The 23695-nt window shown below is 44.4% G+C and overlaps 1 protein-coding gene across 1 annotated transcript in view; it reads right to left on the bottom strand.

The window, feature by feature from the left end:
* Positions 1 to 4365: 4365 nt before the first annotated feature.
* The window catches only part of GHRHR (growth hormone releasing hormone receptor), a 41237-nt gene continuing 21907 nt past the window's right edge, over positions 4366 to 23695 (bottom strand). Inside the window, exons 6-13 of the mRNA XM_081163817.1 lie at positions 23496 to 23628; positions 21039 to 21192; positions 19975 to 20035; positions 18874 to 18943; positions 17900 to 17991; positions 15587 to 15716; positions 12028 to 12069; positions 4366 to 5720 (exon numbers count right to left, since the gene is read on the bottom strand). Coding sequence (XP_081019943.1) covers positions 5595 to 5720; positions 12028 to 12069; positions 15587 to 15716; positions 17900 to 17991; positions 18874 to 18943; positions 19975 to 20035; positions 21039 to 21192; positions 23496 to 23628 — 808 coding nt within the window. The 3' untranslated portion in view covers positions 4366 to 5594. The remainder of the gene's footprint in view (positions 5721 to 12027; positions 12070 to 15586; positions 15717 to 17899; positions 17992 to 18873; positions 18944 to 19974; positions 20036 to 21038; positions 21193 to 23495; positions 23629 to 23695) is intronic.

The raw sequence follows: 23695 nt of genomic DNA, 5'->3' as shown, positions 1-23695 counted from the left end.
TTTCTTGCATAGTTGTTTTTGTATTTTATCTATTATAAGCCACCTGGAAAGGCAGCCTAAAAATACATTCATATATAAATGCAATTATTTCCCTCCGCTGAAATGCCGCAATTACTGTTTGTTTTTCTTTATTGCAACTATAGATCAGATTATCCAATGACATGCAAACATCCATAGGCAACATTTTTTGCTTTCTGCCTTGAATTCTCTTAACTCAGCAGAACATGTCGGCAGATTCTGCAGTTTCACCTTTTCCGACTGTGGCCGGTGTTTAGTTCAGCTTAATTTGTTGTATGTTCACTGATGTAATTGCTGGCAGCTGTATCTAACTTCCACATCACTATTGATTTAAGGTTTGTCTTAATCTACAGTTTGTAGGTAAAGATTTGAACTTTTTGTTCTTGGGGCCCACTTTGCGGTTCTTTTTGTAATGAAAAATGGGCTGGAAATATTTTTCAACAAATATTGAATTATTATCATTTTAAAATAATTTGGGAGTGTCAACTTAGGTTTTATGTAGCCCCAAAGGCTGCGTTCTACCTATCCTGTCACAAGCAACATGCTTCTGTCAATCAGTTACTGGGAATAATAATAATAATAATAATAATAATAATAATAATAATAATAATAATAATAATAATAATAATAATAATAATAATTTATTATTTATACCCTGCCCATCTGGCTGGGTTTCCCCAGCCACTCTGGGCGGCTTCCAACAAAACACTAAAATACAATAACCTGTTAAACATTAAAATCTTCCCTGAACAGGGCTGCCTTCAAATGTCTTCTAAAAGTTTGGTAGTTATTTTTCTCTTTGACATCTGGTGGGAGGGCGTTCCACAGGGCAGGTGCCACTACTGAGAAGGCCCTCTGCCTGGTTCCCTGTAACTTGGGAACCACAGAAGGATACAGTGCTCTTTTACTCTGGCTCCTGCTTATGGGCTTGTTGGTCACTGTGGGAATATGATGCTGGACTAAATGGACCATTGGCCTGATCTAAAAAGGCTCTTCAGGTGTTCTTAACCAAACAGGCAGGTGTGGGGGACTCCCTGGTCTTGAATGGGGTAACTGTGCCCCTAAAGGACCAGGTGCGCAGCCTGGGAGTCATTTTGGACTCACAGCTATCCATGGAAATGCAGGTTAATTTTGTGTCCAGGGCGGCTGTCTGCCAGCTCCAACTGGTACGCCGGCTGAGACCCTCCCTGCCTGCACACTGTCTCAATAGAGTGGCACACGTTCTGGTTATTTCCTGCTTGGACTACTGCGATGCGCTTTTGCAATTTTACCAGTTTCGTGGTATGTTCTTGCTTGTGACATTGGCCACAGTGACAATGACTTCAAACAAACGAGACAAAAATTCCACGTTGGCTATACCTTTCCCCTGTTTTTCCCCTTAGTGTGCGTGTTGAGGCACATCCCTACACTACTTCCTCTAGGTGTGTGGATAATAATAATAATAATAATAATAATAATAATAATAATAATTTATACCCCGCCCATCTGGCTGGGTTTCCCCAGCCACTCTGGGCGGCTTCCAACAGAATATTAAAATACAATAGTCTATTAAACATTAATGCAGATGACACAACATTGATGGCAGAAAGTGAGGAGGAATTAAAGAACCTCTTAATGAGGGTGAAAGAGGAGAGCGCAAAATATGGTCTGAAGCTCAACATCAAAAAAACGAAGATCACGGCCACTGGTCCCATCACCTCCTGGCAAATAGAAGGGGAAGAAATGGAGGCAGTGAGAGATTTTACTTTCTTGGGCTCCATGATCACTGCAGATAGTGACAGCAGCCACGCAATTAAAAGACGCCTGCTTCTTGGGAGAAAAGCAATGACAAACCTAGACAGCATCTTAAAAAGCAGAGACATCACCTTGCCAACAAAGGTCCGTATAGTAAAAGCTATGGTTTTCCCAGTAGTGATGTATGGAAGTGAGAGGTGGACCATAAAGAAGGCTGATCGTCGAAGAATATATGCTTTTGAATTATGGTGCTGGAGGAGACTCTTGAGAGTCCCATGGACTGCAAGAAGATCAAACCTTTCCATTCTGAAGGAAATCAGCCCTGAGTGCTCACTGGAAGGACAGATCCTGAAGCTGAGACTCCAATACTTTGGCCACCTCATGAGAAGAGAAGACTCCCTGGAAAAGACCCTGATGTTGGGAAAGATGGAGGGCACAAGGAGAAGGGGATGACAGAGGACGTGATGGTTGGACAGTGTTCTCGAAGCTACCAGCATGAGTTTGACCAAACTGCGGGAGGCAGTGGAAGACAGAAGTGCCTGGCGTGCTCTGGTCCATGGGGTCACAAAGAGTTGGACACGACTAAACAACTAAACAACAACAACAATTAAACATTAAACACTTCCCCAAACAGGGCTGGCTTCAGATGTCTTCTAAAAGTCTGGTAGTTGTTTTTGGTGTTCTGGTAGTTGGATGTCTCAAATGATTCTTTTCTGCCCATAATTTGCAATGCCAATGACTAAAGCAGCACCGATATGCTCTGGCTCTTTCATTCCTGAGTAATAAAGCTACTTGTTTTCTACTTCCTGGTGTGACAAGTTCTTTATTAGGCACAAGTTTTAAAGGTATACACACATATTTTTAATGGGCACATGTCAAAATGTTGCATTCCTCTCAAGAGCGGACGCCAGGTCTATACGAGTGGTGAACACGTACGCAGGTTCAGACATGCACCTTGTAACAACAAACACACACGAAATTGTGAAAGCAAATTCATTTGGTATGGTTCTTTTGTTTCATGGCAGACATCTATTTTAACAAGTAAGGGTGAGTACTTTCCCACAATTCCCAATCAATTCTTGCTGCAAACTTATCCACCCCCGTCCACGTTTACTCACAGGACCCCTTGAGTTCGACAGACCCTAGACTACAATCCTAAACACATTTATTCAGGAGTAGGCTCCATTGAGCAGAGGTGGGCTTACTCATGGGTAAATAGCACCCAGAGGATTGGGTTCCATGGCTGCTGAATCATATGCTAGCTTACTCAGAGGCCAGAGCACACTGAAGTCAAAACGAATTTAGCGGGGCGAAACAGAAGCAGAAATTGTCCGTGATGATATATCTGCGGCGATTCAAATATTCACATCAAATTTGTGTTCCTGGAGCCTCAGCGACACATTTCCAAATCTGGATTGTTTTAAACAATGCAGACAATGTCAGGCTGTTAGCCTTATCGCATCATGGGGAGAGAAGTAATCATATTGAAGCTGGATAATTTCTGTTGTCTGGGTTTAAAAACTCAATTAATTGCCTGGGGGTTTTCATATGACAAGCCCTCTGAATTAATTCTGTTCCTTACAGATCGCACATTACATAAGGCCCTCAGCTAGGGGGAACTCCTTCCTCTGGAGACATTTACATTTACATGATAAATCGAATGCTCCCCGCCACTTAAATGTGCGGTATATTTTTCCCCCAGGTGATCTCGGCTGAAAATCCTCAACCTTCCCTGCGCATATTAACCCGAAACGCCCTCCTAATTATGATTAACGATCATGTTCCCTCCTCCAGATGTCTGGCGGGAACTGTAAGGGGTGGCGTTGCTATGGCAACATCGAGTCCATTCCCATGGAGTCCATTCCATGAAGCAGTCCTCTCCTGAAGATTAAGGCTTATTCCGCACTTCACAGAGGGCGAAACAGCCAATGTTGACCCAGGCTGAAACTGGGTAAATGGAAAGCTGTGAGAAATGTCCTTGCAATGTCCCATCCGAACTGGATGCGGTGGCCTCATTTCCACAATTTGGCTTCTGGAATCTTGTTGCAATTCCGATAGTAAAGCATTCGTAGGGATGAGCCGAAAATCCACGTTGAGCCAAAATGGCCTCCCAGAATTCAATGCACCATTTGTGGGTGATAAAATGAAACAAATTTGTGGAGGTGAAAATCAGCAAGGGCCAGCAACCGTAGTGGCTATGGTCTGCTTCCACGGCTGGAGGCAGAATGACTCTGAATTCCAGTTGCCGGAATGTCCACAGGACAGGACATTAGATGTTCTCGGACTCTAATTCCCATCAGCCCCAGGCAGCATTCCCAATGGTCATGGGGCGAGGGGTTTTGTAGTCCCTCAACATCCAGCAACATGCTTCCCAAACTTAGGTTTCCATCTGTTTTTGAACTACAACTCCCATCATCTCTAGCTAGAAAGACCAGGGGCATTCCAGGGGATGGGGACGGTCCGCTCCAGGTAACATTCCAAAGGGGGGGTGACAAAATGCCGACCCCCGATTGGTGACACCCCCCCAGGGCATGCGCCGCTCGCTGCACACCACCAGGACGTGTGCCACACCCCCTGGGACAAGCGCCACTCTGGGTACAGGAACAGGAACAAGACGAGTGGTCAGGGATGATGTGAATTGTAGTCCAAAAGCAACTGTAGACCCAAGTTTGGGAAACGCTGGCCTAGCAGGTCCCATGTCCCTCATCCCTGTGTCAGAGTCCTGGCTTGCAGTGACTTCACCAGCCCACAAATGGACTGGCGTGACCATGTGACAAGATGAGCAACCTCTTCCCCTATATCAAGGAGAATCAGGACATACATTTGAGGGTTGGGAAATAGTCAACATGGAGTCCAATCGGCGGACTCCAACTCCCATCAGCCACAAACAGCAGGGCCAATAGTTCAGGGTGATGGGAGTTGTAGTTCATCTCTAGAAGTCCATCTAGAAGTCCTTTCACATCACAGTAGGGCACAGCTAATCTATTTTTATTTAATTTTTTGTTCTGGAGTAAGTTTCCATATTGTGATTAGGAAATATCCTGGCAACACCATGAGTTACTTTGGCTTTATCGAGTTGTATTAATTGTTTGGATGAATCTGGTGATGTAGATAAATAGGTACCACTCCAGCGGGAAGGTAAATGGCGTTTCCGTGCACTGCTCTGGTTCGTCAGAAGCGACTTAGTCATGCTGGCCACATGACCCGGAAGCTGTCTGCGGACAAACGCCGGCTCCCTCGGCCTATAGAGCGAGATGAGCGCGCAACCCCAGAGTCGTCCGCGACTGGACCTAACAGTCAGGGGTACCTTTACCTTTACCTGTGCTTGATATTATAGCAATTGCAATGTTTGGGACATTTGTGTGTTTTCAATGTTTTTGTGATTTTTGGGAGCCTCCCTGAACTCAACATTTGTAGCTGGAAAAGCAGAATACAAATATTAAATCAAATCCAAGTCAATAATCTGCTCCCTGATCTCGCCAATGGTTGAATTTTGCTTGCAAAGCAGGGGCTTGAGCCATAGTCTATTCCACAAAGCAAAACAAAGGAGCTGAAATAAGCAAGATGCAGCGCTCTGTATACCACAATTTGAGGGGGGGGGGGGACAACGGAGATTTCTTAACCATCATTTCCACTTGAGAGGCAGGTGCAAGAGATCCAAAATCTGAGAAATGAGAAGGTCATAATGTTCTATGCTGAAGCCGCAATCTTTAAGCGATGGAGGTGCTTGGTTTGGAGAACTAACTCTCAGCTTAGTGATAAATCTGGGTGACAGCTTCTTCCCAAACTCCACATTCCTTTCTTCTGGTCCTTCCTGTTTCCTTTCGCCTTATCAGTCACCCCTAACACACCGAGGTTGTCATCTTGATGCCAGAACTCGATGGCATGGTCCACCTTGTCCTCTTCCTCCAAATCGGCATAAATCCATAGCTGTTGCCACGCCATTTCCGACAAATTTCCGCCTGAACCTTGAAAATCAAAGAGCTGCCATTACCAGAAAGCTGCCATTTCAGTTCTCAGACACAGACAGAATAAAAGTGCAAAGCTCTGACAGTGACATTTGTCATATGTCAAGCACAGAAGGAATAAACCTTTGGATTATTCTTAGCTATTTTGCACTTCGGCTGAAATTTGTCAGTGCCAACAAATGCAAAAGTTTAGGTGTCAACTGTTGGCATCAGAAAACACAGTGGGCACTTTGGGGGAACTTTATCATTTTTCTAGTGTTGCATCATTACTATTTGCTTAGTTTCACTGTTTAATATCTACCTAACTTAGAGACTGAGGGACACGGGTGGCGCTCTGGGTTAAACCACAGAACCTAGGACTTGCCGATCAGAAGGTCAGCTGTTCGAATCCCCGCCACGGCGTGAGCTCCCGTTGCTCTGTCCCAGCTTCTGCCAACCTAGCAGTTCGAAAGCACGTCAAAGTGCAAGTAGATAAATAGGTACCCCTCCGGCGGAAAGATAAACGCCGTTTCCGTGCGCTGCTCTGGTTCGCCAGAAGCGGTTTAGTCATGCTGGCCACATGATGCGGAAGCTGTCTGTGGACAAATGCCAGCTCCCTCGGCCTATAGAGCGAGATGAGCGCCGCAACTCCAGAGTCATCCACGACTGGACGTAATGGTCAGGGGGTACCTTTACCTTTACCTTTACCTTTACCTTTGAGACTGTTGTGATATTAAGCAGCATATAAATATATAGAAGGAAATAAGCAGAAGCTTCCATAGCATCAGGTCATAGAATCATAGAATCATAGAGTTGGAAGAGACCACAAGGGCCATCGAGTCCAACCCCCTGCCAAGCAGAAAACACCATCAGAGCACTCCTGACATATGGTTGTCAAGCCTCTGCTTAAAGACCTCCAAAGAAGGAGACTCCACCACACTCCTTGGCAGCAAATTCCACTGTCAAACAGCTCTTACTGTCAGGAAGTTCTTCCTAATGTTTAGGTGGAATCTTCTTTCTTGTAGTTTGGATCCATTGCTCCGTGTCCGCTTCTCTGGAGCTGCAGAAAACAACCTTTCTCCCTCCTCTATGTGACATCCTTTTATATATTTGAACATGGCTATCATAGGCACAAAGACTAACAGCTACCAAGGAAGGGAGACTTCCTAAGACTTTCTTTGAAATGACGGAAAATATGGACTTAATAGATATATGGAGAACGAGGAACCCTCTGGAGAGAGAGGGAACCTTTTTCTCCCAAGCAATGACAACCTGGACCAGAATCGATCAAATCTGGATTACTAGTGGGATGGCTCCAAAGATTAAGAAGGTAGAAATCTGCCCAAAAACTTGCTCCGACCATAACGCGGTGAAGATGGAAATGAAACTTACAACAACTGGTCAATTTAGATGGAGAATGAATGACACCCTCTTTCGAGATAAGGAGATCCTCATGAAGGCCCAAAAAACTTTAAAGGACTATTTTGAAATAAACTTAAGGGCCGATGTGGAAAAAAGAGTGATCTGGGACGCAAGCAAAGCTGTGATGCGAGGTTTTTTGATTCAACAAAATTCAATAAAGAGGAAAAAACAAAATGAGAAAAAGGAAAAGATTTTGGAAAAGATAAAGGAAGGAGAGAAAAAATTAAGAGTAAAACCAAAGTCCCAGGAGATCTTAAGAGAGATTAAGCTATACCAAGCACAATACATGGAATTGATGAACCAAGAGATAGAATGGAAGATAAAGCAAATGAAACAAAAGACATTTGAATCGGCAAATAAATGTGGTAAACTTCTGGCATGGCAATTGAAGAAAAGGCAGAAACTAAATACAGTCACAAACCTAGAGGTGGATGGAAAGAACATATCTAAACCTAATGAAATTAGAAATTGCTTTTTGAGTTATTTTAAAAAACTTTATACTCAAGGACCGCAAAATGAAGAAGATATAGACAAATTATTTGACAAATATGGATTACAAAAAATCTCTCATCAAAGCAAGATGGATCTGAATCAGAGAATAACAGAACAAGAGATAGAGGCTGCCATTCAGAACATGCAATTGGGCAAATCTCCAGGACCAGATGGACTGACTTCCAGATAATACAAATCTTTGAAGGAGTGGTTGATTCAACCACTAAAAGGAGTCTGTAATGAGATCCTAGAGGGAAAAAGGGCACCTGAATCGTGGAAAGAAGCGTATATTTCACTCATACCAAAGACAGAGACTGAAAAGACTCAACTAAAGAACTACCGCCCAATATCATTACTTAATGTGGATTACAAAATTTTTGCAGACATTTTGGCAAAAAGACTTAAAAAAGTGTTGATGGAAAAGATTCATGGGAACCAAGCAGGCTTTCTCCCAAAAAGACACCTAGCAGACAATGTAAGGAATATAATAGACATTTTGGAAAAGTTAGAGGTGAATATAAATACTAAAGCAGTACTGATTTTTGTGGATGCGGAGAAAGCCTTTGAAAATATATCTTGGAGTTTTATGATAAAGAACCTTCATGGGATGGGGGTAGGCCAAGCTTTTGAGAATGGTATGGGTGCAATATATTCTGAACAAAAAGCTAAGTTGATTGTAAATAATGTAATAACTGAGGAATTTAAGATAGAAAAAGGAACATGACAGGGGTGCCCAATTTCCCCATTGCTCTTTATTTCAGTTCTGGAGGTGTTGCTGAACATGATTAGAAATGACCAGCAGGTTAAAGGTGTACAGGTCGGAGCTAAACATTACAAGTTAAGAGCATTTGCAGATGACCTAGTATTGACTTTGCAAGAGCCAAACACTAGTACGAAAAAGGTGTTAGAAATAATCCAACAGTTTGGCCAGGTAGCCGGATTTAAGCTGAATAAACAAAAAAATAAAGTCTTAGGAAAAAATTTAACAGATATGGAGAAGGAGAAATTCCAAGAGGAGACGGGGTTGACGGTGGTCAAGAAGGTGAAATACCTAGGGGTTTATTTGACATCTAAAAATTTGAATTTGTATAAGGATAACTATGAAAAATGTTGGTCAGAAATTAAAAAAGATCTAGAAATATGGTCAAACTTGAAACTGTCAATGTTAGGCCGAATTGCAGTGATTAAGATGAATGTATTGCCTAGAATGTTATTCTTGTTTCAAACCTTGCAGATTCTTGACAAGATGGAATGTTTTAAGAGGTGGCAGAAAGATATCTCGAAATTTGTCTGGCAGGGCAAAAAGCCCAGAATCAAATTTAAAATATTGACAGATGCTAAAGAAAGAGGGGGGTTTGCCCTGCCGGACTTAAAATTGTACTATGAGGCAGCAGTGTTTTGCTGGCTGAAAGAGTGGATGCTCCTCGAGAACACAGACATTTTGGATCTGGAAGGTTTTAATAATGCATTTGGTTGGCATGCATATCTATGGTATGATAAAATTAAGCTGCATAGTGCCTTTAAAAATCATATTGTCAGAAAAGCATTGTTTAATGTTTGGATAAGATATAAAGATCTATTGGAAAATAAAACCCCCAGATGGGTGTCTCCAGTGGAAGCTAAAGCAGTGAAGAAACTCAATATGGATGTCGGATGGCCGAAGTATTGGGAAATTTTGGAACAGGAGGGAGATAAATTGAAATTACAAAGTCATGAGAAAATGAAACACAAAGTACAAAACTGGTTTCAATATCATCAAATAATGGAATTTTTCAAACAGGACAGGAAAATTGGTTTTCAGGTGGAAAAATCAAAATTAGAGACTGAATTGTTAGAACCCAATACTAAGAATTTATCAAGAATGTATAACTTGCTGCTGAAATGGAATACACAGGATGAAACAGTTAAATCAGCTATGATTAAGTGGGCACAGGACATTGGTCATAACATTATGTCTGCTGACTGGGAATGGTTATGGAACACCGGTATTAAATTTACAGCATGTAATGCCTTAAAGGAAAACATTATGAAAATGGTTTACAGGTGGTACATGACCCCAGTCAAGCTGGCAAAAATTTATCATTTGCCTGACAATAAGTGTTGGAAATGTAAAGAGACGGAAGGTACCTTCTATCACCTTTGGTGGACATGCCCGAGGATTAAGGCCTTCTGGGAAATGATTTATAATGAAATGAAAAAGGTACTTAAATGTACTTTCTCTAAAAAACCAGAGGCCTTTCTCCTGGGCATTGTCGGCCAATTGGTGCCAAAGAAGGATAGAACTTTCTTTATGTATGCTACAACAGCAGCAAGAATACTCATCGCAAAGTATTGGAAGACACAAGATTTACCTACTCTGGAAGAATGGCAGATGAAGGTGATGGACTATATGACACTGGCTGAGATGACAGGCAGAATTCGTGACCAGGGAAAAGAGACGGCGGAAGAAGAATGGAGAAAATTTAAAAGATACCTTAAGGACTATTATAAACTTGACGAATGCTAGAATGTTAAGGTTCTCAGGAAAAAAGGGATACAGTGATATGAGATCAAAGCATAGAAAAGATTAAAATGACAGAGGTCGGAAAGGAATATTTAGAAGTTGCTAAAAAAATTATGGACATTGGGATGCAGAAAGGGGGGGTATGGGGGAGTCCCGGAAAAGAGGTTCATGAAGAAATATTATGAAACTATACGTGTTTGTATGTCTTTTTAGGTGTTTGTTTGTCTTTAAAAAACTCTGTAAAACCAATAAAAAATTTATATAAAAAAAAATATCATATCACCCCTTAACCTCCTCTTCTCCAGGCTAAACATGCCCAGCTCCCTTAGCCGTTCCTCATAAGGCATCGTTTCCAGGCCTTTGACCATTTTGATTGCCCTCCTCTGGACCCGTTCCAGTTTGTCAGTGTCCTTCTTGAACTGTGGTGCCCAGAACTGGACACAGTACTCCAGGTGAGGTCTGACCAGAGCAGAATACAGTGGCACTATTACTTCCCTTGATCTAGATGCTATACTCCTATTGATGCAGCCCAGAATTGCATTGGCTTTTTTAGCTGCTGCGTCACACTGTTGGCTCATGTCAAGTTTGTGGTCAAGCAAGACTCCTAGATCCTTTTCACATGTACTGCTCTCAAGCCAGGTGTCCCCCATCTTGTATTTGTGCCTCTCATTTTTTTTGCCCAAGTGCAATACTTTACATTTCTCCCTGTTAAAATTCATCTTGTTTGTTTTGGCCCAGTTCTCTAATCTGTCAAGGTCGTTTTGAAGTGTGATCCTGTCCTCTGGGGTGTTAGCCACCCCTCCCAATTTGGTGTCATCTGCAAATTTGATCAGGATGCCCTTGAGTCCATCATCCAAGTCGTTGATAAAGATGTTGAATAAGACCGGGCCCAAGACAGAACCCTGTGGCACCCCACTAGTCACTCTTCTCCAGGATGAAGAGGAACCATTGATGAGCACCCTTTGGGTTCAGTCAGTCAGCCAGTTACAAATCCACTGAGTGGTAGCATAGTCAAGACGGCATTTTACCAGCTTCTTTACAAGAATATCATGGGGCACCTTGTCAAATGCCTTGCTGAAATCAAGGTAGGCTACATCCACTGCGTTCCCTTCATCTACCAGGCTTGTAATTCTGTCAAAAAAGGTCATTTGATTGATTGATTGATTGATTGACTCACAAAATCATAGAGTTGGAACAGTCACTTGGAAGATGGAGCAATCCTGTTTTCTCCTGCTCTGGAGGGCAGAACCCAAACCAATGGCTTCAAGTTATAAGAAAGGAGATTCCGACTAAACATTAGGAAGAACTTTCTGACAGTAAAGAGCTGTTCAACAGTGGAAGGGACTCCTTCAGAAGGTGGTAGACTCTCCTTCCTTTGAGGTTTTTAAGCAGAGGTTGGGTAGCCATCTGCCATGGATGCTTTAGCTGAGATTCCTGCATTGCTGGGGGCTAGACTAGATGACCCCAGGGGTCTCTTTCAATTCTACAATTCCATGATTCTATGGCCCTGCTGATGTTGGAGGCTGAGGGAAGCAATAATTTGTGTAACCACAAGAGGGCCACATCCTCACGAAGATGAGAACAGGGAAGGGTTTATACCAGGCTTCCTCAAACTCAGCCCTCCAGATGTTTTGAGACTACAATTCCCATCATACCTGACCACTCGTCCTGCTAGCTAGGGTTCATGGGAGTTGTAGGCCAAAAACATCTGGAGGGTTGAGTTTGAGGAAGCCTCGTTTATACTCTCTGCTTCTGTGTCTTGTTGCGCTTAGGATTTCCTGGCCAGATTTTGAATCGCTCAATTTCGTTTTCTGCTGTGGTCGTGGGAATCGCAAGCCTTTGCTTCCCTGAAAATGCAGCCAAGGAAAAAATAATGCAAAAGTCCCCAGCCCCAGCCCCAGCCCTCCTTACCTCTTGATTTAGAAAGCAGTACAGAACAGCAACAATGAAGCCCTGTATAACAAAGAGGAAAAAACACAGAAGTTAAACAACTAAACCGGGAGCTGGGGGAACTCAGGTCTGCGAGCCAAATGGATTCCTCTAGATCTCTCTACCTAGGCCCTAGGATTCTCGATTGATCATACCTCCTTCCCAAAACCACACCACAGTCCCTCTCCCACACCCTCTTCTGGTCCCCCTTCCCTAAGATGTAATTATGCTCCTGACAGGGATGGACCTTAGTAATATGGTGCCCTTAAAAGTAAAGGGACCCCTGACCATTAGGTCCAGTCGTGGCTGACTCTGGGGTTGCAGCGCTCATCTCGCTTTATTGGCCGAGGGAGCCGGCGTACAGCTTCCGGGTCATGTGGCCAGCATGACTAAGCCGCTTCTGGTGAACCAGAGCAGCACATGGAAACGCCGATTACCTTCCCACCGGAGAGGTACAGTGATGCCCCGCAAGACGAATGCCTCGCAAGACGGAAAACTCGCTAGCCGAAAGAGTTTTCCGTTTTGGAGGTGCTTCGCAAGACAAAAATGTCTTGCGAGTTCCTGCGGGTTTTTTCCCCTCCCCCCCCCTTTTCTAAGCCACTAAGCCGCTTATCAGCTGATCCGATAAGCCGCTAAAAGACGCTAATAGCGCTAATAGCGCTAATCCGCTAATCCGTCAGTGGGCTTGCTTCGCAAGACGAAAAAACCGCTAGACAAAGAAAATCACAGAATGGATTCTTTTCGTCTTGCGAGGAACCACTGTACCTATTTATCTACTTGCACTTGGACGTGCTTTCGAACTGCTGGGTTGGCAGGAGCAGGGACCAAGCAATGGGAGCTCACTCTGTCACGGGGATTCGAACCGCCGACCTTCTGATCAGCAAGTCCTAGGCTCTGTGGTTTAACCCACAGCGTCACCCACGTCCTTGGTGAGGACGAAATTTGAGGCTCCTCCCCACCGCTCCCAGCCCTCATGTCGCCTTCCCAAAGCCAGGGTAGCGAGGTACTGGGCTTGGAAAAGGAGCTGTGAGGCTCTGGCAGGGTCCTTGACTCCTCCTGTCTCCTTCCCAAAGCTGGGCAAATATATTATTATTATTATTATTATTATTATTATTATTATTATTATTATTATTATTATTATTACCCAGCCCATCTGGCTGGGTTTCCCCTGCCACTCTGAGAGGTTCCCAACAGAATATTAAAAGCAGAATAAAATGTCAAACATTAAAAACCTCTCTAAACAGGGCTGCCTTCAGATGTCTTTTAAAAGTCAGATAGTTGTCTATTTCCTTGACACCTGATGAGAGGACGTTCCACAGGGTGGGCGCCACTACCAAGAAGGCCCTCTGCCTGGTTCCCTACAACCTCACTTCTCACACCTTTGTTGCCAGTGGAACATACTCGGAGTTGAGTGTTGATTTCATGCTCTTTATTTCAGCTCATGCTAACAGTGAGTGAGTGCTTTCCCCAAAAACCCCTGGCTATATATACATTATTTACACAATGGGTCCTGTGTGATTGGCTGATTCAATTCCCCTCCTGGAGCCTGAATGGACTGTAGGCCAATCCTGCAGGCCAATCAGGTTGCTGATTCACCTCCTCCTGGAGCCGGATTGGGCGGCTTCTGCAGACCAATCAGGTTGCTGCCTTCTAGGCTCCTACTTGCCTATTGTTCTAGGATCCAAGCTCAGTACATAATAGCCTGGTTCCCTGTAACCTCACTTCTCTCAGGGAGGGAACTGCCAGAAGGCCCTCAGAGCTGGACCTCAGTGTCCGGGCTGAATGGTGGTGGTGGAGACGCTCCTTCGGGTATACTGGGCCAAGGCCGTTTAGGGCTTTAAAGGTCAGCACCAACACTTTGAATTGTGCTCCGAAATGTCCTGGGAGCCAATGTAGGTCTTTCAGGACCAGTGTTATATGGTATGCTCTCCTGGTATGCCCCACGGAGGTCCTTAAGGTCCTTCTTCTTCTACCAGAAAATATGGCTGGGGCTGATGGCAATCGAAGAGACAAAGGTACCTCAACCCTGATTTAGATGATACCCTGAATTGTGTGAGCAATTCAGTCTGGGAGCAGCAGCAGTGAGCTAACTTGTGATTATAAACCAAGATGAGCCACCTAAATCTAAGATTAGCAGGCCCTGAAGCTATAGGAGCATCGGAAACACCCATGCTGTTACAAGATTTAATCTCTGCAACAAAAACAAAAAATCCTACACATGCACTATATAAAACTTTACTTAAGAGGAAGAAATACGATTTAGAATATGAAAAATAAAGATGGAGTAAAGAGCTAGGAGTACAGATAACAAATGATATATGGGAGACAAGTATAAAATCAATAGAAAAAACCTCTATAGATTTAAGGCTTAGATTTATTCAGCAGAAGATAGTATTTAGAGTCCACTGGACTCCAGCAAGATTATATTAGAAGAAAATAACAAGTGCAGATAATTGCTGGAGATGTGGGAGTAAAAATGCGAACTTAATACATATGTTGATTAACCGCCCGGCGATCAGACCATTCTGGAGCAAGGTAAGGATATTTATAGCAAAAGTAATAAAAAGAAACTGTTATTTAGGGGAACTGAATTTAATTCTAAATTATATTCCGGAAACTTGGAAGTTCTTGAGGGGCCAAAAAAGGTGGTTGTATATTAGAAGCAAAAAAACTTGTTTTGATGAATTGGAAGAGTCGCAGAAAGATTCCACTGAGCATATGGACTGATAATATGGACAGATTAGCTATGTACAAAAGAATTGCTTGTTGATGCAAAATACAAAGAAATTTGGAATGAATATCTAAGTGACAAGGCAGATAACAGTGAGAAATAGAGGGGGGAGAGAATGGTGATAAACAAGGAGTAGGCATAGAGACATCACCTTGCCAACAAAGGTCCGTATAGTTAAAGCTATGGTTTTCCCAGTAGTGATGTATGGAAGTGAGAGCTGGACCATAAAGAAGGCTGATCGCCAAAGAATGGATGCTTTTGAATTATGGTGCTGGAGGAGATTCTTGAGAGTCTGCTTGAAGATCAAACCTATCCAATCTTAAGGAAATGAGCCCTGAGTGCTCACTGGAAGGACAGGTCCTGAAGCTGAGGCTCCAATACTTTGGCCACCTCATGAGAAGAGAAGACTCCCTGGAAAAGACCCTGATGTTGGGAAAGATGGAGGGCACAAGGAGAAGGGAACGACAGAAGATGAGATGGTTGGACAGTGTTCTTGAAGCTACCAGCATGAGTCTGACCAAACTGCGGGAGGCAGTGGAAGACAGGAGTGCCTGGAGTGCTCTGGTCCATGGGGTCATGAAAAGTCGGACACCACTAAACGACTAAACAACAACAAGGCATAGGGATATTACTGTATCTAAATTTGCGCTGTCAATTTGTTTTATTATTGTTATTATGTTTTTTTTCTTGTACGTGTCTTTTTAGTTTGGTGTTTGTACTGACTGGAAAAAGGGAATAAATAAATAATAATAAAAACAACTCAACAGTGGCAAAGCACACACTATAAAATCCCTTAAGTCCATACTTCACCTGGAATGATCCGATGCAGAGCTCCAGGGAGAGGCGAATCCCCACGTTGGCGTAATCGGGAAGAAAATTGAAGATGATGTAATGCGTCCCAAACAAAGGGATGAGGAGCAGAGTCGACTTACAGAGACGTCTGGTTTGGGAGGAGAAATTGGGAGAAAAACACAGTCATGACACCCTGGCTTACAGAAAACAGGCACAAGATGGCGCTCCCAGCATCTCAATTGATCTAAAGTGAGGGTCAGGGCCCGTTGGAACTGGCAAGGCAGGAAATGAGGGGAGCCGCCAAATAGTGGAATTTGAGCCAATGGAAAAGAGAGCAAACGGATCCTAGCTTTGTCCCCACTGCCTATCTGTTGATGGGAGGCAGGACTAATGAAATATACTCAGAGTTGAGAGTGGACTTCATGCTCTTTATTCAGACCAGTCAGACTGCCGCCTTTTGGATCCTATTCAACTCAGTACATAACAGCTAACAAGAAGGTGCAGCCATTGGCACCTCCTGGTTGTAAGTAAAGAGGCAGGTGGGTGTGACGTTAACATATGAGAGTACTGGAGGTGAAATAGTTAAACAGGTTACCCAATCAGAACCCAGGGGGTGGAGTCAGAGGGACTATAAAACCAGCTCCGGGAGGGGCAAAGGGGGGAATTCGTTGGGAGTTTGGTTGGAGTGGGAGTGAATTGGGATAGAGTCTGTGGGTACCGTATTTTTCGCCCCATAAGACGCACCGGCCCATAAGACGCACCTAGTTTTTTGGGGGGGAAATAAAGGGAAAAAAATTTTATTTCCCCCCCAGGTGCGCTGCGCTAATCCTGAAGCTTGGGGCATGTGGAGCTCAGCACGCCCCAAGCTTCTGGGTGCCGGCAAGGTCTCCGCTAGGCTTGGGAGAGCCGCGCGGCTCTCCCAGGGCTAGCAGACCGCTGCGCTAATCCCGAAGCTTGGGGCGTGCGGAGCTCAGCGCACCCCAAGCTTCTGGGTGCCGGCAAGCAGTCCGCTAGCCCTGGGAGAGCCGCACGGTTCTCCCAGGGCTAGCGGACCGCTGCGCCAATCCCGAAGCTTGGGGCGTGCGGCGCTCAGCGCGCCCCAAGCTTCTGGGTGCCGGTAAGCAGTCCGCTAGCCCTGGGAGAGCCGCGCGGCTCTTCCAGGGCTAGCGGACCGCTGCGCCAATCCCGAAGCTTGGGGCGTGCAGAGCTCCCACAGCTAGCGGATAGCTTCCTGAAGCCTGGAGAGCGAGAGGGGTCGGTGCGTACCGACCCCCCTTGCTCTCCAGGCTTCAGCGAAAGCCTGCATTCGCCCCATAAGACGCACACACATTTCCCCTTCATTTTTGGAGGGGAAAAAGTGCGTCTTATAGGGCGAAAAATACGGTAGGTTGAGTTAGTGTAGCGAAATAAGCTGAGTCAGGAACAGTTAGGAGCTAGGAAGACAAGTAAATATCTGAGAGGTGGTTTAGTGAGGGAGAGCAGGTAGCGGAAGTTATAAGTCTGGATAGGCACCCCATGATTGTAATTGACCAATACTGTTTATGAAACCACACACTTGTTAAACTGCAATAAATAAGCAGAAGTTTATGTTAACCCTGAATGGACTCAGTATTGTACCAGGTAGGGCCTGGGTGGTGGCAGCGAGAAATAATGTAGTGGCACAGGGATCAATAGACAATGAAACGTCCGGGGACCCTGTGTGATCGCCACAGTGGGGATTGGCTGAGATTGTTGGATCAGTGCCCCATTCCCTCATACTCTGTGGCCATGAATCCTGTACATTTGCTGCATGTTCTTAAAGGAAGCCCCTTCCATCCTGAGCTTGCTACCACTCAGGCAGAGGGAGAGGTCTGGAGCAGGACCACACTACTGGCCAAGAGACGAAAAACATTTGGCTTCTCCTCTCCTCGAACTGTTCATGCTCCAGTTTTATAACTGAGAACTAAGTGCCTGGGTTTGTTTGTTTTTCCTCCTCCCTCCTCCTCCCTTTTTTCCTTTTGTGCTGTGCCTCTTAGATTGCAAGCCTGGGAGCAGACACTGCCTCATTACTGAAATGTACAAGGCACTCCAGGAGTCTTTTTAGCCAAAGAGTAGGGTGTTTTTTTTAATGCCTGAAATAAATAAAATAGTACATAAACAATCATTCCCAATGTGTCACACCCCCACCCCAGATGTTCTAGAATTAAGGAATGAAAAAGAAACATTCCACTACCTTCACCCCATTCCAAATTCATAGGGACCTCAGATCTTTCTCTAAGCCCTCTGCTCAAAAATATGTTCACAGTATGCAGCCTGCCAGCACTTCATGCTGGCTGGTTCCACTCAATTCACCTGTACTGAGATGAGTTGTTGAAACTGATTTGTCCCGGGTCCAGTTTTTTCAGCAGGATTCTGATGATGTTGATAAAAAGAATGAAGTTGACCTGTCCCAGATGTAGGGAGGAGAGAGGGGAAGAGGGAAGAAGAGAGCACAGTTAATGTTAAGACAATATATTTTTTTATTGATTGATGGATTGATTGGCCGTCCTTCACCAGATTTAAAATATATCCTCCGAAATGTTCTGGATGGAGAAATGATCTTGACAGCTGAGGGTCTGCTTTGCAGAAATGGGGGTGGGGATTCAAATCATATTCTGGAAAACACACTCGTTTTCTTTCTTTTCTTTTCAGATATATTTACAGCGGTACCTCTGGATGTGAACGGGATCTGTTCCAGAGCCCCATTCGCATCCTGAAAGGAACGTATGACGCGACTGCGCGACTGCGCCTGTGCGGGTCGCGTTTAGCCTCTTCCGTGCATGCGCGTGATGTCATTTTGAGCATCTGCGCATGTGCGAGCGGCAAAACCCGGAAGTAACATGTTCCGTTACTTCCAGGTCGCCACGGAGCGCAACATGAAAGCACTCAACCTGAAGCGTATTCATCCCGAGGTATGACTGTATTGATATTTGCCCAAAGATATACAAAAGTTCATACCCAATACAGGCACACTCTTTTTCTATGGGAGTTAAAAATAAAAGAAAAAAAATCTCAGAAAACCCTCTTCCGAGAAGGTTTGGCTTACTCTGCAATAAACCACGACATTAACAACAACAACAACCAAATAACCACTAGAACCACTGAATAAAGCTAAGCAGTAGGCAAGATTTAAAAAGGCCTTGATCAGCAGAGACTGGGACGAAGCGTTAGCAGTCTTTGAACTTCTCTCTCTCTCTCTCCTTAACACACACACACGCACACACAGAGTTATGAAAGCCAGAACTTCCCACCATTCAAATGTACAAAAAAGCAAATAGGATACATACCCCAACAGAAAATATAATGGGTCCTTTGATTAGCCACCAGTAAGGAGAACCTTGGTTTGCATCCCAGCAACTGGAAAGAACATGCAATGGTTAATGCAAATGAATGTGTGATCTTTTCTGAATATTGTATGACTGAATTATTTATCCTTCCTCTTGTGTCTCCCTCTCCATTGGTATTGGTGGAGTGGAGGGTGGTCCGTTCTTAGCAGGGCCGGCCCTACTATTTTACAAAGACAACTGCCTCAGGGGACAGAGGAGGCAGCAGTCAAATGTGGGAAGACAGTGCTTGTATGTGCAACACAGCCGACTTGTGGCACCCTCTAATCAAGGCAGTCTTAAATTTGCTTTGTCTCATTTTTGCATCACTTTACAATCTCTTTTGTTTAAAAAGTCCTCCTCCAAAATTTGCCAGCATTTTACTGTGTATTTTTACACAATGCTTTGCCCAAATCAGGGATATCCCTGGAAAACAGGGACACTTGGAGGGTCTGAGATGAGAAATGCCATAAGGGTCTTCCGGTGTGGTGTAGTGGTTAGGAGCGGTAGACTCGTAATCTGGTGAACTGGGTTCGCTTCTCTGCTCCTCCACATGCAGCTGCTGGGTGACCTTGGGCTAGACACACTTCTCTGAAGTCTCTCAGCCCCACAGCCTCACAGAGTGTTTGTTGTGGGGGAGGAAGGGAAAGGAGAATGTTAGCCACTTTGAGACTCCTTCGGGTAGTCATAAAGTGGGATATCAATTCCAAACTCTTCTTCTTCTTCTTTACCTGAGCAATAATGATCTTCCAGGCAATTTTTTTTTGGATTTTTGTGTGTGTTAAGCATCAGCCCAACACTAATCTGACCACTTTAAGCCTGCACAATTTGTGATACACACACATTACAATCCAAACACAGGCCAACAGCCACCTCTTGCCATGTTTGCAATAGCAGGTTGACCACCAAAAAGGAGATGAACACCTCCAGGGTGAGTAACCATGCATGGCTCATAGATCCATAGCTTGGTGGGCCGGTATTTCTGGAAGCCTGGATTACATTCTTGTCTCCTGTGCCCTCCCGCCCCCCTCATTTTTATGAATCTGAACATAGGACATGACTCACGAAATGTCTTCGAAATGCACCTTGACTAATATCCACAGTATGGTAAAAAATGTTGGAACACCTGTAGGATCGAAAACAGAGGACATGGTGATTTTTATGGATGCAATCTACCCGCATCATTTTCCAAAACTGACCACCTACTTGTTAAGGTGACAGATCCTTGATCTGTGTCTCTAGAGCAGGTGTGATGAACCTTTGGCTCTCCAAATGTTGCTGTACTACAACTCCCATCATTCCTGGCCATGCTTTTTGGGGGCTGATTGGAGTTGTAGTCCAGCAGCATCCAGACAGCGGCGGTGCATATGCCCATGCTGTCCAGGGCAGCCATGCTCCCAAGGGGCAGTGTGGCGGGGAGGGTGCCCTCCCAGGCACAGGATAGCCGCTCTGGTGCCCGGTGTTGGGATTCCATCCCACCCTTTGCTGCAGACATGGGATTGTTACATGTCACATGTCTGTTTACATTCCAGCACAGATGGCTGGCGTGAGCGGAACTTCCACTCCGTATGGCTTTTGTTTTCTGTCTCTCTCCGAGAGGACGGCAAGGAGAGATGCAATGTTTTCTTTGTCCTGATTTATGTGTAATAAATGCGTAGTTTAGTATGTGTCTACAGCCTCAAGCCTCTTCCGTTGTGCATTTTACACGCTGAGTAAAGTGTGTTCAAATCTGCAAGCTTGAGTCACTGATGCACATTGGAGCAGAGGTTGATGGATCTCTGCAGCGGCAAGGCTGAGGGGAGACGCTCCAGCTGGGGCCAAGCCAGCTGGCCTTTTTGACCCCAGATTCTGACATTGAGGTTATGGGCCCAGATATGAGGCTTTACACCGGAGTAGGACTGCTGTTGGCTGCTGCAGCATTCCGGGGATTTATGAGGTAATGTGCAGCGTGCACAGGATCAGAGTTCAAGGGCAAATTCCAGCCAGGCAAAAGCACTTGGGGGTGAAGCAGAGTTAGTGAGGGGAGTGGCCTGGATAAACATCTAGGGGCCAGACTTGGGGTGGCTCGGAGCGCAGCATTTGGCTTGCCAGCCTGAGGTCCACCACTGCTGCAAGTCCTCCTCACTTACCCCAGCCAAACAGCATGAGCCACCAGTAATATTTTCGTCCATGGGGAAAGGAGGACAGCAGCAGGCAGTTGAGGTAGAGAGCTTCCACCAGCAGCCACATGAAGTTAGCCATTGTGAAATATTGACAGAAAACCACCGAGATCTTGCATTCGGTCTAAAGAACACAGAAAGTGAAACTTCAACGAGCACCTTCATTTGTAGGGCATTGCATTGGGTTTTTTTGGTTGTGTGTGTGTGTGTTGTTATTATTATTACTATTATTTCTTAAATTTGCATACTGCCCTTCATAAAAGATCTCATGGCAGTTCACAGCATAGAAATACAAAACAGAAACACAAAAGACATGATATGAACAAGAACAAAACAAACCCAGAACCCTTCTATAGGTGCCCTGACGGCACAAACTATAGGCTCCCATATTGCACAAACTACCCCTGAGTTTCAAGGGAGCTTCAGAAGGAAATTATGGAGAGGGTAGAAACATTCATTTGTTGTGGACTACAACTCCCATAATCCATGGCCATTGTCCGTGCTTGCTGGGGCTGATGGCAGTTGGAGTACAACGTTTGGACACAGGTTCCTCAGCCCAATTCTAACAGCATCCATGTGTAGGATTTGTAGATTTGGGGCATATCAGTTTTCAAATTCTCTACATTTTGCAGCAATTTGTGAATTTTATTTTTAAAAGATTTGTCAGCCTAACCTTACTGTATGCTTGTGAAACACGGGCCACTTATAAATGCCATCTCCAACTCCTCAAAAGATTCCATCAATGATGTCTCCAGAAATTTTTACACATCACTTGGGAAGACAGGCAAACTAATGCCAGTGTACTGGAAGAGGCAAATATGACCCGTGTTGAAGCAATGATTCTTCAACATCAACTTCGTTGGATTGGTCATGCTTTGTGGGTGCCTGGTTATCATCTTCCAAAGCAACAACTCTATTCTGAACTTAAAAATGGAAAGCGTAATGCTGGTGGTCAACAAAAGAGGTTTAGAGACTCTATCAAGGCAAATCTTTTAAAATGTAGAATAAACACCGACAACTAGGAAACACTTGCCTGTGAACGCTCCAATTGGCGAACAGCCTTTACCAAAGGTGTCACACGTTTTGAAGACACTTGAACTCAGGACACAAGGAAGAAACATGCTCACCATGCAAACCCTCACCATGATCAACTCCCACCTGGAAACCAATGTCCCCACTGTGGAAGGACGTGTGGATCCAGAACTGGCCTCCACAGTCACTTACGGACTCATTGTTAAGACTATATTCATGGAAGACAATCTTAATTGGCTATGAGGAATCGCAGGAGAAGAAGAAGAAGAAGAAGAAGAAGAAGAAGAAGAAGAAGAAGAAGAAGAAGAGTGCAATTTTCTTTCACCAATGTACACGTTTCCACAAGCAGTTTCCCCTAATATAATGCATTTTGTATGTTATTTTTACTAATAAGTTCCCTTTTTATGTTTGCTTCCTCCCAGTGCTATTTTTCTAGATAAAGAAGTGCCAGAACTCACCATGAACGCCTCCCTTGTTCTCTTAGAACGGCAATGGTGCCCAACCTGAGAGGTGCTGGAACAGAGTTCTGGTGAGTTCCAGCTGAAAAAAAGCCTTACTTTTCCCTGATATGTGCATTTTTGTAAACCTCGTTTGCAGTTGGAGGCAAGAAAGCTTCCAAATTTCCTGGAAACCAAAAGAGGTGAGGGCTGTTTGTGAGTTTCCACAGGCATCTGGTGAGAACAGGATGCTGGACTAGATAGGCAAACTGGCCTGATCCTGCAGGCTCTTATGTTCTTATGTTTGGAGAACTACACCACAAAATTCAGATAAGTGTGAATTTTGAAAACTAGCTGTGTTTCGGTTTGCATTTTATCATCATTATCGTTATTATTAAATTTATACTCCAACCTTTTCCCTCAAGTTAGTTTACAGATTAAAAAATGAAAACAGCTAAAAACAAAATGTTTTGGAAAATTCTGATTTGATAGATTCAGCATTAAATGAGTGTTGAGTTGTTCTTTTCCTCCCATCCCTCTCAGGGACTTGTTATACCCAGAGAAGTCGGGGACATTCAGACTCGGCAACCAATTCATGAAATCGAGCTGCTGTGTTCCTAAGGCCTGACACCCAGCCAAGGCTGTGAAGATTGTATTCTTGTTAATAAAAAGTTAACTCCGACTTTGAATTGTGTGATTTACTGCTGGCTCACTTTGTGACAGACTCTGTCTCCAGCTGAAAGCAAAATGCCAGATTACATCAAGCTTTGTTCTGCTAGAACCAGGCAGTTGGTGTGTCCCCCCCCCTCCCTTTAGGTTCTTCAGAAGGTTCCCAGGCTATAGTTTGTGCTTTAGGAGAAGGAGCAAGCAGAGGAAAGCAGCCCTGGTACCCTTGTGGCCATGACACACACAGAAGAAAACCAGAGATGCAAGCAAGTCACACTTTTTTACACCTTACCGTGGAAAAGCTACAATAATCAACATCTTCTGTTTTGAAAAGAACCTCATCCTTGACGAAGACGGCAATGGTCTTCAGGATGAAGGTGAAAAAGAGATGGACATGGATGTAGTTTCTGGGGCAACGGAGCCTCCTGCAGGAGCAGAACATGGAACCATAAGAGGCTGAGAGCAGAAGCTAAGAGACCGTCAGTGTCAACC

This window comes from Podarcis bocagei (assembly GCF_964188305.1).
Source record: "Podarcis bocagei genome assembly, chromosome: 12".
NCBI lineage: Eukaryota > Metazoa > Chordata > Lepidosauria > Squamata > Lacertidae > Podarcis > Podarcis bocagei.
This window is presented reverse-complemented; position numbering and strand designations above follow the sequence as displayed.